Raw genomic sequence first — 15,694 nt, forward strand, 5'->3', positions numbered from 1 at the left:
AGGTGAACCTGCCTTCACCCTGAGTCAGCTGGGATAGACTCCAGCCCCCCATGACCCTAGTGAGGATTAAGGTGTATAGATGATGGATGGATGTTGTATAGTGATTCTTCTGCATGAATACTTTTCTGTCTGACACTTTACCGAGCTGTGTTTTGCTGATAATACTCACTGCTTTTACTTTGGTAAAATTTTGACTGCAGGGCTTGTAATAGAGTATTTTTTACAGTGTTGTATTTGAGTGCTACTGACTGTTCAACACCACAATGTGTCCACATGGGAAGATTGATGTAATGATATAATTCCTGGAAAGAAGGCCCGTTTGAGCTGCCCTCCTATAGATTTTTCCCTGTGATTAAGCCAGGCCCTGAGCTCCACCGTGGGTTTCATCACTCTGAGTGGGCGTGGAGGACCGCCCACCGCCCGTGACGTTACAGGAAGCGCTGCGGTCACGCGCCTGCTCGTCCCCGTCCCGGCCGTCCGTTCAGAGCGAGTCCGGAGCAGACGGAGAGTGGACGTGCTTCTCCTACCGAGCGGGATCCGACTACGACCAGCAGCCTCACGAGCCGTGCCTGTCGCCGCGTTGAGTCTTTTCTCTAACCCGAAACAACCAACTCTGAATTCGCATTAAATATGTCTAATATCGTTTGTTGTCAAACGCCTCAGGTAAGATTTTTCTCTGTGTCCGTGGAGGAATTGATGCTGCTCGGTGTCTTTGTAAAGTAGTTAACATGTGGACGAACCTTTAAATCAGTCTCAGTCGGGGCTGTTGTGACCGTCAGTATTTATTTAGACGTGTATTTTGTGTTTAGGATGAGAAGTGATTGTCGTGTTTCGTGACAGTGGGTGGACGCGGGTGGAAATGCCGCGAACGCTGAACGATGCAGGACAATGTCACGCAAACCGCCGCTTTCCGCATAACGTTAGAGTTCACTATTCAGCTCCGCTAACGGAACAGAAAAACTATATTTTCACCTTCAGTACGGACTCAAACCGACGACCAAATCCATCCGCTTCGGTCCAGGTTATTGAATTAAGCCGGTTGTCTCGTGGCTCCTTTTAGCTCAGCAGCAGGTTGTCCGAGCTAACGGCTAACACGCGTTAGCTTCTGACCGACCTCTCCTCCGGCTGCTGGCCGCGGTTTGTTAACACGTCTTTGTGTTGTGTGTGTTTGTAATCCGCGCGGAAGAAACATCCAGTCAACCTTATCGGGTGGTATGGGGGCTGTTGCTGCTGACCCAGTTTCTGGCGGCGGGATGAATGTGTAGACGAGCTTTATGACTTGTGGCACGTCGCCAGACATCACGGCCTGGCTGTATGGCTGTATGGAGGAGGAGGAGGCTGGGGGATGAATGGCGTTACATCGGAGCGAATAGACAAACACTTCCAATTGTAAGATTCGCCCACTGGGGGATGCTGGGGTGGGTACACGCTGTCCTTTACTAACCCTACATCTGGCACCATATTGTGTTGGACTTTATGGGCTGTGACCGATATTGACGTCTCACTGCTGCTGTGGACGTGGAGCGTTATTGGGAGTCCAGAATCGATTGTCTAGCAGAAGGAAAACTGTCCAACCGATTTCCTAAAGTGTTGGAGTGTCTCCCGGCTGAATGCCACTTAATGCCAGGGTAGCGTTTGACCTACTGTACCGTTAATCCGACTGACAACCACGTGGAAAATTCCCAAGTAACATACTGTAGATTAGTGATTTAATGGAAAGAATAAAAATAGACTTTTAACTGGGTCTTTGAGGCATAGCCACAAGATGTTTAATTTAGGAAACCATTGCCATGCTCGCAGGTATTCTGATTTATATTACTCGTAGTGGTGCAGCAATGAGTTTGTGACTGGAGGGATGGAGGGTGTTTCTGAAACACGTTTGATATCTTCTTCATTTTCATTGTTCTGTAGAGTCTGTTGTAATATCTGAAGCCTGCTGCTGTCATGTAAGTTTTTTGTATTTTATAGACACAGAACCAGTAGTGTTCAGTGCCCCATTCATTTTGTTTTATTGTCACACCCTGATGAGATTCCCTTAAATTTAAGCGGTAAATTTCCACACAGGAGAAGTGGGTGAAATATTCAGCACTGCCTGGCTTCACCACTGGAGGGCTGTCGAACAGGCATCGATTGTTCAGCCTCAGACCTGCACTTTTGTGCCAGTCTAATCAGATGGAAAAATGGAGAGAGAAAGTACATTCAAAGCTACCCTCTGTGGCAAAGTTGCGAACAATCTCACTCTTTCGCTTTCAGGCCAGTGCTCTCTCTTCTTTGTTCCCCCGGTTGTCAAGCGAATAGACGTACAGCTCATCAAGTCTGCCTCCCTCGCTGCTTTATTCTTTATACTGGACGCAGTCATTTCCTCATTCTCTGCCTAATTTTCTGTCGTGAAACTTGCATCCACACAAGTGACCAAACAGGCGACGGTTCAACACGTAGTCTGTGTGTGTGATCGGCTTCACGCCTCTGTTTTCATGTCGCCAGTCCCATTCCTGAGTTTCCATTTGTGGGTTCTTAGTTGTCTTTTCTGTTTACAGAAATTGTTGTTGAATTACAGCTATGATTAAGATGTGCTAAAGAACTTTCTAGAGAGCTGAGGGTGTGGTGTGCCTGCCACAGCTTTGGGTTTAACTGAAACGAGTGGGGAACAAGGCACCGGACCGGGCCATGTGGAGGAGTTGGGCATTTGAGCCTTCACAAGGAGTCTTCTGCCAGATGTTGCGTAACGACTCAAAAGTGGGTCAGTGTTCCCTCCATCCACGCTCAGACGGGGTGAATTATATTTTTCCATGCCAGCCTTGCCGTACATGCTGTTCAGCTCAACATAAAGAGCCTATTTTGTAGCGTGTGCCTTCATGCCTGTGCATTTAGCCATAAAAATCTCTGGCACACTTCCTCGCTGTCACAACCTGGTAGCTCGACACGTTTGCCTCTCACTCATGTTTCCTAAAACTACAACAGTGGTGTGGCACAGCATGCACATATGTCCAGTCTGCTTAGCTTTTATGCTGCGCGAGTAGCACCCCTGTATATCTCTATGAAAGTCATCTTATGGTGGCGGTTGTCATGTAGTGCAAGGTGGCTTTTACACAGAGCAAAGCAATGAATTTTTCATGGTTCCTTTTATTGCCCTCCTTCAGACTGACGTAGCCATCACCCTCTCCCCGTACATTCAGTTATTTTGTCCTTATTTATTCCCTTTGCACTGTCAAAAAGGTAACAGAGAAAAACTGCTAAATTCAGTCTGAAGAGAAGTAATCCCATCTCAACGTAATTCCGCTTTTTTTTTTCCTTCTGATGCTTGACTTATGATTATTACACTCACACTGTGCACAGCGTGGTTTTGAGTTTAGTAGGTCACTGGATTTGAGTATTTGGTTGATCTGGCCAAGTACACACATGCATTTGTGCTTGGAGGGTGATTTCCAAAAAAAAAAAAATGTTTGGATAGAGACATAGGACAGTAGTTTGAAATGACTGGAACACAAGTCAGCATGACGCTGTTGATGTGTAACGCTGCCTTGTGCCACCTAACGTGCGTTGTGAATACCTTGTTGCTTTGCTCCTTTACTCACACATTGATTTTGTGTGTATTGATGATTTACCGAGAAGCTCAGGGCGGCAGAAAATTGACGCCGTCTTCAAAATTTGCTTTTGTCTGAAATAATTATCAGCAAAAATGTTGTTTCAGAACAAACAGGTTGTTCACACATGGCCTTGGCTTTGGAAGCATGTGTTTGTATACGTTTCCTCTCAACCAGCTAACAGTTGATAAGACGGTTATTATTTCAGTAGCTTACAAAGACGAGGCTGTTTGTCTGCTACAATCTGTTTTTTTATCTTTTCCATTTTTTTTACCATGCTGTCTACACATTAAGTGTGCACAGTACAACCAAACCGAAATTAGCTTTAGATAAAGCTCCTGTAAGGCTAAAGAATGTTTTCAATAACAACAGTCTTTAGTATTTTTGCTGCGTGTCTGACAAAGACATACATTTGAATACATTTCCTAAATGTTTGAAGTAAAGTCTGCAGTAATCTGATACAGCTTTAAAAAACGCACACATAAAGATTCTGCTTAAAAATTCTTTTACATAATTAATCCTTCACTGGTGTCTAAAATGTGCCAGAGACAGCAGCTAGAGTGTCGAGTACATGTGTAGCAGTTGAGTAAACGACAGCTTTTTAAATTAGTTTGAATTTCATGCAAGTGGGAGGACTCCACACGGCTGGGCTGTCCGGGAAAGCCTCGCCACATGGAGTGTGGATATGGTCTCAGGATATCGGCCAGCTGCTGTGGTCTGTCTTGTCCTCTGTCCCCATGTGGGCCAGTGATAAAACGGCTGGAGCTGCAGTGTTATTTATTTACTCAGCTTCAGTCTGCAGATAGCGTAGTGGTGAGTTAGTTAGCCGTGGAATTACATCTGTTGTGTAAAGTCCTGATGTTAGGATCTCCTGGATACGGATAAGATTGATGTCTTCTGTTGAGGCCAGTTTGGCCTTCCCTTTTTTAAATACCAGAGTGAAATATTTGAGATGTAGAGGCAGGGGACAGTTTTTATTGGGCGTGCCATGGGGTTGTGGGTGGGGTTTGGCACAGGGCTTACATGTATAGTGGACGATGAATGGCCAGCCTGAATTTATAGTGTTGTTGTGCAAGAAAACCAGCCCCCCTCACCGAGTCCCACCGACCGACCGACTGGCTGTTGGACACTGTCACAGATGGTTCCCTCCTGCATTTTCCTTATAGGTCCATGCCTGAATGAAAGGGTTCCTATTGGGAGGAGCCAGGCGGGGAGGCTTGTCACATATGATAGCGCTGGAGAAGGCTCGTTTTAGACAGAGTAGAGACGGAGCTGAAGGCATGAGACGGATTAAACAGTCTTGTTTGGCCTGGTGGGATGTAGCAGCAGGTGTGGAGATTTAAAGAGCTAAATGGAGTTTGTTGTAAGGGAGGAGTGTCAAAGGCATGGACTTAACTACCATTTCTGTGGATCAAATGCTAAATTCCAGATTTCTTCTTCAATTTGATGCCGATGTTGTGATTGGATTAGTTGAGCGATGTATCCTGAATCGGATCTTTTGTCCTTGACTCTTGTGTGCAATGTGATGAACATGAAAACAGTTTGAATTGTTCTATTTGGGAGATGGATTTTGAAGGAGTGGAGAGTAGAAGGGAGTGCATTGTTACTGCCCGCCACCCTGTGTGCGAGGTTGTTTGATTTACCACGTGGTGGAACTGACTCATGCTAACATTACTCCAGTGCCAAGAACCGGCAGCATCAATTTCAAAATCAGCCGTTTGCCCTTTCTCCATTTCAAAACAAAAAAAGAAACAACTCAACTCTGTTTTCTGTTTCTCTCTCTCTCTAGGTTATAATGTATGACCAACAGAGAATAAGTACTGCTCTATAGCCAACGGGATCCCGAGGACTTGATTACAGTCGCTTCAAGCCTGATAGTTTGTCCTTGCGGCTGCTCCCCCTCTCCCTTCTTCTCACGCCCCGGTAGTCAACTGGCATTTCTTCTGACAACTTCCTGTCCCTCTCCTTGGGTGAAGAAGTCTTAGTTCCACTGTGACCTCAGTCTGCTTTGCCTATTGCCTACATTCGGTTCTACTCTCAGCAGTGGTGCCTCTCCAGATTCGCATTATTCTCTATTAGGTAAGACTATGACTAATGCATGGGACAGATTATAATGCACAATGCACATTACCGGCACCTAATCCTAATCCTGTCTCTAGTCATCAATGAATAAAGCCAGCTATTACAGTTTGTTGCACAGCGTGTTAGACGGAGTGCAGAAGACGTGCATGCTGGTGCTGTACTTGGCCTACATTTAGTTTCATGACTGCCTTTTTCAGGAACACCTTTAAAATTCAACAAGATGATTCCAAACGGTTATTTGATCTTCGAGGATGAAAGTTTCCTGGATTCTACCGTGGCCAAAATGAACGCTCTGAGGAAAAGCGGTCAATTCTGCGACGTCAGACTGCAGGTACGGTTTATTGCAAACACCTACACACTCGCTCACGTGCCACCACAACATGACATCTGGGTCGAGAATGCCGCTCGAGGCACTTTACATACCAGCACAACCTGTGGGGCCGAATGTCTGTGTGCGCATGTAGAGGCTTCTGGTTAAAAGCAATCATCAAACAGTCTGAGTAATGAATGGTACGAATTCAACACTTGAGAGTCGTGCCAAACTTGGAGACGAGAAAATGACTTGATTATTTTTGGAATGTTTGTTGTGATGTTACTGCTGCTCTCGGGTGTCCCATGTGAGAACCTGTTGTCGTACAATACAGATGATCTTTAGATAAATGCTGCAAATGTAATAGCTTTTATCAGTTTCATCATCCATCAGCTCTGCCTGCCTTAACCTACAGAGGCTCACAATGCATTCGTGTGTTTTTATAGTATTTTTTTTTTCTTTAACAAACTGAGAACCATCCTGACGGTTTGCCTCTTTCTTCCTTTGGTTCGTCCAGGTGTGTGGTCATGAGCTGATGGCTCACCGTGCGGTTCTGGCTTGCTGCAGTCCCTACCTGTTTGAGATCTTTAACAGTGATCTGGAGCCTCATGGAGTCTCACATGTCACTTTTGAGGACTTGGACCCAGAGGCTGTGGAGATCTTGCTCAACTACGCCTATACTGCCCAGTTAGTAGCACTTCAACCTTTTGCCTCTGATTCTATATCGACAGGATTCTCACCTTTAAAAAATAAAAATGTGACAAACTCTTTCGTTCATGCAACACAGGCTGAAGGCAGACAAGGAACTGGTCAAGGAAGTTTACTCTGCAGCCAAAAGGTTCAAGATGGAGCGAGTCAAACAGGTGTGTTTATGCTCATCTTCCCTTTCGATACATGTGCTTCTCAAAGTGGTTAAATCTTAACGTCTTCCACTCACTTCTCAGATCTGTGGGGACTACCTGCTGTCTAAAATGGATTCCCAGAATGCCATCTCCTTTCGAAACTTTGCCAGCTCCATGGGAGATGCCAGAGTTTTGGCCAAGGTGGATGCCTTCATCCAAGACCATCTGCTGGAAGTGTCTGAACAGGAGGACTTCCTTAAACTTCCCCGTCTCAAGGTATTAGCATTGATGTGCACATACTGCGTTTAAGAGTTCTGCAGTCAGTTTAGGTGTTACCGCTGAGTTAGAAATGATTTGGGAGAACTGGGGCTGTTGGTTTCTCTCCTATAGCACATTATGAGGCTGTACCCGAAGCAGCAACTTAACTCTTACATACAGGTCATCTTCTGTCGAGTCTAGTCTCTTCTAGTCCCCCCTCACTCTTCCACTAACAGTGGGACGTGTTGGAGGTCTTAGGTTAAATAACCCATACCGGATTAAGGTTCGTATTTTTACCTTTCTGACTTTGACACGAGATTAACAACACTTATAAGTGTGTGCCTCTTATAGATGCTGCTGCAGGCAAAGCCTCTTGAGATTGTATTTAGGGCAGGGGGGCTTAAAACATATGCAATAGTCAGGCCTGGCGTGGGCAGGTTACAGCGTGGAGCCTTTACTTCATGCTGACCCGGGGACTGGACTGAATTAACCCACAGGCTGATCATCTGGGTTTGTGTTGGGTTGAAATACAAAACCATGTGCTACAATATACCTTGATTTAGGATGCATGGAAGCTGAAAATAGTAGACTTATGGATTTTATTTACCAATGAAAGACGACTGAATACGCATTTTGTCAGTCAATTACGGTTTCTCAGTTCCTTGTGATTGTACATGTTGTAGCTTGTGACTTTCTGACTGTTGAACAAATAAAATAAGCAATTTTAGGATATTATTTTATTATATACCAAGAATTTGGACACGTTCATGTTAAATGAAAAATGTTTTTGGAAGTGTTTTTATTGTATCCCACAGCTGGGAGCTAAAATCCAGCAGATAACACAAACCTGTCAGATCGTCTGTGTTGGTCGTTACTGTGAACATCAGTGACTGGCAGCTGTTTGGCCCGTTAGCTAAAAGAAAAGCCGATAATCTGTAACATCAGCCGAAGCCGTTAATTTGGCCACTTTTTTCTTTAAGGAAACTTAAAATGCATTTCACTCACCATTAGTTTAATTTATCTTTCTTTCATTTAGTTTATCTTTCATCTTGAACTTGGATCTGACTGCTTTAATAAGGGACGGGGTGATTTAATGACACCGTCCTGTCACGATGGGAGCATTAAGCAGGAGCACAGCGGTGATTCTAGTGGCCCTAAGACTCAAGTTAATTAGTTATCAGCCACTAAGACCAAGTTTTCCATTAAGCAATAAAGGTCAAGGTATTCATTTCCTGTCGTGCATTCACTTTATTCCTGCGGTGCAGCATTTAACTCTCGTTTCACCCCGTTTGTGTGTTTACAGTTAGAAGTAATGCTAGAAGACAACCTGACCCTGCCCAGCAATGGCAAGCTCTACTCCAAGGTGCTCAACTGGGTGCAGCGTAGCCTTTGGGAGAACGGTGACCAACTGGAACGACTGATGGAGGAGGTCAGTACCCGGGTGTACACGCTCAACTCTCAGGCCAATCCTTGTTTTACCTTGCTCCTTCCCCTCCCTCTGACTCCTCCTGGTTTTGACATTAAGAGGTCATTAAGGGGGCTGAAGTAGGAATGGCATGCCGTTGTCATGCTGCTATGTCAGGACTGTTCTTTTTTTTCCTCTGATTTGTTGAGGTTTTTGCAGTCAGAAACTCTGTACCCCCTGAACCATACTACAAATTAGAGGTGAGCCGAAAAAGAGCTGCTGTTTGCTCTTGTTTTTTTTGTTTCCACTGTTTCTCTTTTGGGTGTGTGGTTGGTTTACGTACAACCCCATCTGAGTATTACAGTGCTCTTCTCTGGAACACAAAAAACTCACAGGTTCTCAAAGGTCTGACCCTTGATTCTGCTTTCTCACTGCCACTTTACTATCTGAACAGGTGCGTGTTTGTTGCTCCAGCACTAACAGGCACTCCTCCCCGTTGATTTATCTCTCCTGTAGGTTTATTAGCAGCAGCAGGAGACCAGACTGAGGAGCCAGGACTGAGCCACCAGGGTAATGAGTCAGAGAAAAGAGAGGGAGGAGAGGAGCACTACTGCCTCTCAGCAGCTTCTCTTTGCAGCCAAGCAACACTGTGCCCCCATCTGTCCACGCCACACATGCAGATGAATCCCATTTCTGCATTTACCAGCACACATTGCTCACAAACCTTTAGCAGTCAATACATTTAGTTAAATCCTTCACATAGTGTTCTCATACAGGTCCATCTATCCACGACCACGTTCAAAAACCATCCAGATTATTAACCTTCCAGGACAATGATCCAAATGATCATTTCCAGCAACTTCTGATATTTAAAAAAAAAAAACAAACAAAAAAAAAAAGCACCTTTTGACTTTTTTTTTCTCTAAACGTTGCCCGTGAGATGGGCTGCTACGTGACTTCAGCACATTTTATTATTTTGTCAGAATATTTAAGCATTTGCTTCTATAGCTTGCTGGATTTTTTTTTTCTATTGCGGGATTCTTTCTCCAGCATTAGCTGGTGGTTGGTGCAGCTCTACTGTCATTAGTCATCTGGATTTGACTGCCTATTGTAGCTTCCACTACAACGACTTGTTCAGCTGGAGGACCAGAGGTGGGGAGAGGGCTACTCGCAGCTCCTCCTCCCCTTCGCTCTTCGCAGAAGATCTTTCCAGATGCAATATCTTAATTTTCACCAGCTCCCTCTTTTGTAGATGCAAATTAAGGAGTTTCACCGTCACGCGCTCGGCAGACGTCTTCTTGAGCTCAAACCATTAACCCACTGTGTGCAGTGGCAGCACAATGTGTGTCTTTTTAAAGGAAGCTTTCCCTCCAAGCGACTGAAGATCCAGGCCTTCGTCCCTTCCCCCCTCTTCCTCTTCACAGCACTGCCTCCCCTCCTCCTCCTCCTCCTATTCCTCCTCCTCCTCCCTCATCCCCCCCCCCCCTTATGCTGGGGCTCTCAGTGTGTTGCCATGGAGACAGCCACATGGGTATGTTGTTCCTGTTTGTCTTTCAGGTGCAAACGCTGTACTACTCACCTGACCATAAGCTGGTGGATGGAGGGCTGGTGATTGAGGGGCACAGTGAGGTGTTTGGTGGCGAGGAGGACCACCTTCAGTTTGTGCAGGTACTCAGCAGCTTGTGCCTGGCTTCACTGTAATGAAGTCTCTACCACGTTTTGCTTGGCAGTGTGTAGCCATTTTTTTTATAGCTTGTGCCTGGCCGTGCATAAAAATACTACACAGCCTGTGCCTGGCTACAAGTATATACGGCTGTTTAATACCATCATTCAGCAACACTGTAAAGACTAATGTCAGCAGATTAGCAAGAAATGAGCTATGATGCCTTCCTGGCTATGCTGTTGAGCATACATTAAACCACATTGAGATTTTTTTAAAGCTAAAATCAACCAGTTGAAGGCGGGCAGCGATGGCAGCCTTAGCTTTTCATCGTCTGTTTTGACTTGTGACTGAACTGTGTGCTGTTAGATGTGAGTGGAGCATGATCTGAGACTGTAGTTTGCAGTGCTGTGTCGTTGGCTTCACGTGCTGTGGGAATTCAGTACATGCTCGAACGAGATCAATGCAGGTTCAGTTGTTCCACGTTAGAGCAGCCCGATCAGAGCATAGGTCGGGGTGTGATTGGCTGGTACTGGCCGCCGGGGGGCCTGTGGTGCTGGCTTGGCTTCTGTAGCTGCACTGTGCTCTTGCAGAAGAAACCGGTTCGTGAGAGCACCCAGAGACAGATGAGCTGCAGCTCTTCAGGAAGCCTGTCGCCCTCCAACCAAGCAGCAAATGCCCCAAAGCAGACCGCCAGGAGAGAGTGGAAGTACATCGCCTCTGAGAAGACCACAAGTAAGTGTTAACGACAAGAAGTCCTTCTGGGGGGTGAAACAGACATAGACTGGGATAGTTACTGTGGGTGAGGTTCATGTCTGAATTCTTCATCTTCGAGGGCGTACATTTAAAAACTTTACTTCCTTTTCCCGTGTCCTCTAACAGTCTCTAATCTTCCTCCTAGACAACACCTACCTGTGTCTGGCTGTGCTGGACAGTGTGCTGTGTGTGATCTTCCTGCACGGTCGCAGCAGCCCTCAGACATCTCCCTCTGCCACGCCCTGCCTGATGAAGAGCCTCAGCTTCGAGGCCCAGCCCGAAGAGCTGGAAGAGCACCCGCTCTCACCCATGCATTACGCTCGCTCTGGCCTGGGCACCGCGGGCCTGAACGGCAGACTCATCGCAGCAGGTTAGCATCTGTTTCAACAATAGCTATACCCACATGTTCTTCTGAGGCTCACAGAGGGCTGGAGCTGACATTGGGTGAGAAGCTGTAACAAACAGCGTGGATAGCACATGTCTGACTGGTTGTTCTATGTAGGTTGTGGTGCAGCACAGTCAGAGCTGCAGGCCTCTGTTGGCTGAATACACATGAGAAAAGCTCACTTACTGCAACACGTCAACAAAAACATGGTGTTTGTTGGACTGGTTTAGTGAGATTGGCCGTTTTTATTTCACTGCTTCATCAGGTGGGCTTTATGTGAAGTGTCAGGGGTATAAAATGTGACCACGATGCATCTGTGTGGTTCTGCAGGAGGCTACAACAGAGAGGAATGTCTGAGGACTGTGGAGTGTTACGACCCCATAGAGGACCGCTGGACCTTCATCGCACCAATGCGGACTCCGAGGGCTCGATTCCAGATGGCTGTGCTCATGGTAGGGTTTACCGCTTTATCTCCTCAAATAAACTGGTCGTCATTCAAAAGCCACGTCTGCAGTAATGGCCGAGGTGGGATCAAGGCCGACCTCCAGATAGAGGCCCGGGGGAGGAAACCAAGCTGGATAAACTCCTGGTGTCTGGCTTGAAATGTGACAAGTTCTACTGAGAACTCAAAGCGTGTTTCTTATACGAGCCTGAACGCCTGTTATCTTGTGCAGCTGAGCTATTCATCTTTATCACAGATCTATTGACTCTACAATAAAATGACTTTTTGAATATTGTCCAAGGAACGTGCCTGCACCTGTTTAAACATCGTCCTGTGCAAATACTTCACTATTTATCTACTCCATGTTTAAATAGTTGCATGTCTGAATTATTAACTTCTGTCCTTGTCGCTCCAAGTGGATCAGGCAATAAAAGCAGTGAGTGTGAGGCTGAGGCATCGTCCTCTAGTAACTCGTCTGTTTCTGCCTCTCGCAGGGTCAGCTGTACGTGATTGGAGGTTCAAACGGACATTCTGACGAGCTGAGTTGTGGGGAGACGTACGACCCACATGCTGACGAGTGGGCTCAAGTGCCAGAGCTGAGGACAAACCGCTGCAATGCAGGTCAGTGTGTCACATGATGATTCACTAACGAGTTCATTTAATGATCGCTTCCAGGAAAATGCTTCATTGAAACGTCGGGGCTTGTTGAACTTACTCCTGTCGTCTCCGTCTGAAGGTGTCTGCTCCTTGAACAACAAACTCTACGTTGTGGGAGGGTCGGACCCCTGCGGGCAGAAGGGCCTGAAGAACTGTGATGCTTTTGACCCTGTGACCAAGACCTGGTCCAACTGTGCCTCCCTTAACATCAGTATGTGTCTGCACAGCCTCACACACACTTGAAATGAAACTCGTTTTTAAATGTTCTGCTTTAGAGCGATTGAACGTCCTGTGTGTGTTTGTACATATGAAGCTTCAGGCTGCAGCACAGAGCACGTTCTTTCTAAGAATCAGACGAGCAGTAGAAATACCAGCTTAGCGTCGTTTGGTTTTTGCGCCCTGTGGGGAGACGACTAGTTGAACTCATGAAGCGTCCTTGTTTCCAGGGAGGCACCAGGCAGCAGTGTGTGAGTTGGATGGCTTCATGTACGTGATCGGAGGGGCAGAATCGTGGAACTGCCTGAACACTGTGGAACGCTACAACCCTGAGAACAACACCTGGACTCTGATAGCCCCCATGAATGTGGCCCGCAGGGGGGCTGGCGTTGCTGTCCATGCAGGTAAACCCACCAGCATCACACAGCTGGAAGTCACGGAGCCAGATGTTGGTGGAGGAGTTGCTTCTCTCTTCATAAGAAAAACTGTTCATCAGCAAAATGTGGTAACTGTCATGTCGACGTCTCCCCGGTTTTACAGGCAAACTGTTTGTTGTCGGCGGCTTCGACGGCTCCCACGCGCTCCGCTGCGTGGAGGTGTACGACCCCGCCCGCAACGAGTGGAGGATGCTGGGCAGCATGACATCATCACGCAGCAACGCGGGCGTGGCCATGCTGGGCGAAACCATCTACGCTGTGGGCGGCTTCGACGGAAACGAGTTCCTGAACACGGTGGAGGTTTACAACCCCGACACGGACGAGTGGAACGACTGCACCAAGGCCCTGTCTCCCCTCTCTGACTGAAGACGGGGGAGACAGGGAGGGGGCGGTGGAGGGGGTTGGGGGGTCTCACAGTGCTTCACCTTTTTCCAAACTAACAGGCTTAGTGACGTAATCGTGTTTCGTGATGTTCTGTGTGTGTGTGTGTGTGTGTGAGTGTGTGTGAGCGGATATGTGTGGGTGGGGGCGGGGATGTCGGGGTGAGGGGTCTTCAGTGAAGACTGGCTTATATTTGAGGGGAGGGGAGGGGAGGGGTGGGTGGAAGGGGAGGGTTGTTGCCCAGAGCAACATGACGCCTTTGCATATTGCATACAACGTTTTTCGTGCTGTATATATTTTGTTTCTTCCTCATTTTTTGTCATATGCCAACATTTACTACACATTTAGTGCTTTTCTTTTTTCTCTTAGAGTTTAAAGGTTTGTCACTTTGAAGGTTTTCAGATGAGCTTTCTGCTGTTGGTCACTTGGAAGGTGGCAGTACGGAGTGGTGACGATTGACTTTTGGAAGTTTCAAGTTTTATTTAAGAATATTTCTGTTGTGGAAACGTAATTTTGCTCACATATTTAAAGGTCAGCGGTTTGAAGCCTTACTCAGAGTGCGACTTGATAAACACCTGTCATGGCTTTTTGTGTCATTTTAAACAAGCTGGATTGCTTTTTGAATCTTAAATGATGGCCTTTTTTATATTTTTTATACACTGATTTACCAGTAAAATAAAAGTAGTAGCAGACAGCTTAAGTCAATGAATCTAACCAGTGCCAGATTTAGTTTTTCTTTTTTATTTTTTTGTGCACACACCACACACGCACAACCATGCTTCTGCTAACCAAACTTTTGTTATTGTGATTCGACTAATTGATGTATGTAGAAATGCAGTTTACTGAAAATCCTTTTTTTTTTCTCTTTTGTGTTTTTAAAGTGTCAGGCATTGGCAGATTCTTCTGGAAGAAATGTTAGAGCAAGAAAATTATCACATTTGTAACATTTCTTAATTAATAAATCATTTAAATCTGATTTCTGTCTTCAGTCTAGTTTGTAGCCCCTCAGGGTAACGGGGCCTCCCAGCGTAGGGGTCCAGGGTGAAGGTTTCTCCTTCAATATGTCACCTGTCTGTAAATATTGTCTAATCTTTAGGTTTGTACCTCTAACCCTAACCAGGAGGGATACTGGTTGCATTATGGACTTCAGTTTTTACGGCTGCACCAGGTGCTGCAAACCTTTAATAAAATTACCTTCAGCTGATTTACTGACTATATTTAGCCGTTACCTCATCTTACCCGAGCTCTGCTCTGGGAGTCGAGTAATAACCTCATCACTGCTGTATATGCATTCGTGGCCACCATTTTCCTCAGGGACTACCACACTGAGAGGAGCAGAGAGAAAAAAAAACTGGCTCAAGTGTCTTTTAGGGGAGATTATACTAAGCTGGCTAACAGACCTCAGCAGGAAGGGATGACGACAGTCACTCTGGGCTGTGGAGGTGTTGAAAAGGGACCAGCTGAGCTGTGGCTGCATCTGCATGACCTCAGACATCAGACTGCCTGCCAGAGCTGGATAAATCCCTCGCCTGTGCTCATTCACAAGTTAGTCGCCAATAATCTCTGCCGACACACCTGACTGTCGCGTCAACTAAAAGGAAAAAAAAACAAAACCAAATAGGCCATTGTCTGGCCACACGCATGCTGATCGTCTTCTATGTCAACATGTTATGACTGCATTAGACAGTAAAGGTGGAACACTTCTCATAGATTACGTTGACTTCCTCTAAACTTTCTCCCAAGGGGCAGACACTGAACCAAAGAGCAGCTAAGCATATGAATATAAAATTAATGTGTTAAAGTATTTTAAATCTTCCCTGTTGGCACAATACTATGTACAACCAACATAGGAGGCTAAATTCAGACAAAACAAGAAAAACTGCTTCATTTTTTGTTCCTCTGTGTGAAAGAACGAACGGCCCTGGGATAAAAAGCTGTTTCACATTAGTCAGACACTTGATTATACAGCGCGAGGAGAGAAAACATCCCCGTGGGTCAAGGTGAGCTTTTATATTCCACACAGATCCTCTGGCAGAGACGGCTGCTGCGTGAGGATGGTTTAAATTTAGACGTTAAGTAACAGGACATTAAAAATGTACGGCACATTTTTCTTTACAAATGATTTTCTGAGACAGTTAATAAGTTATGAAACAGGAGTCGCAAATGGATCCGTGTCTCAATCCAACAACACAAACTTGTTTAATGGAACCTCTGTGCATGCAGCTCTGCAGTGACTTTCAGACGATCATTAACTTTCCTGTCCCCGTCGTCCCTCCAGC

The 15,694-nt window shown here is 45.9% G+C and overlaps 1 protein-coding gene across 1 annotated transcript; it reads left to right on the top strand.

Annotated features, from left to right (window-relative positions):
- Positions 1-476: 476 nt before the first annotated feature.
- On the top strand, positions 477-14,391 carry ivns1abpa (influenza virus NS1A binding protein a). Its single transcript, XM_008292857.1, has 15 exons — positions 477-663; positions 5,374-5,663; positions 5,864-5,997; positions 6,494-6,663; positions 6,764-6,839; positions 6,921-7,094; positions 8,380-8,505; positions 10,039-10,149; positions 10,735-10,876; positions 11,043-11,267; positions 11,613-11,734; positions 12,219-12,345; positions 12,461-12,592; positions 12,828-13,001; positions 13,138-14,391. Exons 3-15 carry the CDS (start codon positions 5,887-5,889, stop codon positions 13,398-13,400), a joined length of 1,953 nt encoding a protein of 650 aa, XP_008291079.1. The 5' UTR covers positions 477-663; positions 5,374-5,663; positions 5,864-5,886; the 3' UTR covers positions 13,401-14,391.
- The last annotated feature ends 1,303 nt before the right edge of the window (positions 14,392-15,694 follow it).

The sequence above is a fragment of the Stegastes partitus genome, unplaced genomic scaffold (genome assembly GCF_000690725.1).
Source record: "Stegastes partitus isolate 25-593 unplaced genomic scaffold, Stegastes_partitus-1.0.2 Scaffold839, whole genome shotgun sequence".
In the NCBI taxonomy this organism is placed as follows: domain Eukaryota; kingdom Metazoa; phylum Chordata; class Actinopteri; family Pomacentridae; genus Stegastes; species Stegastes partitus.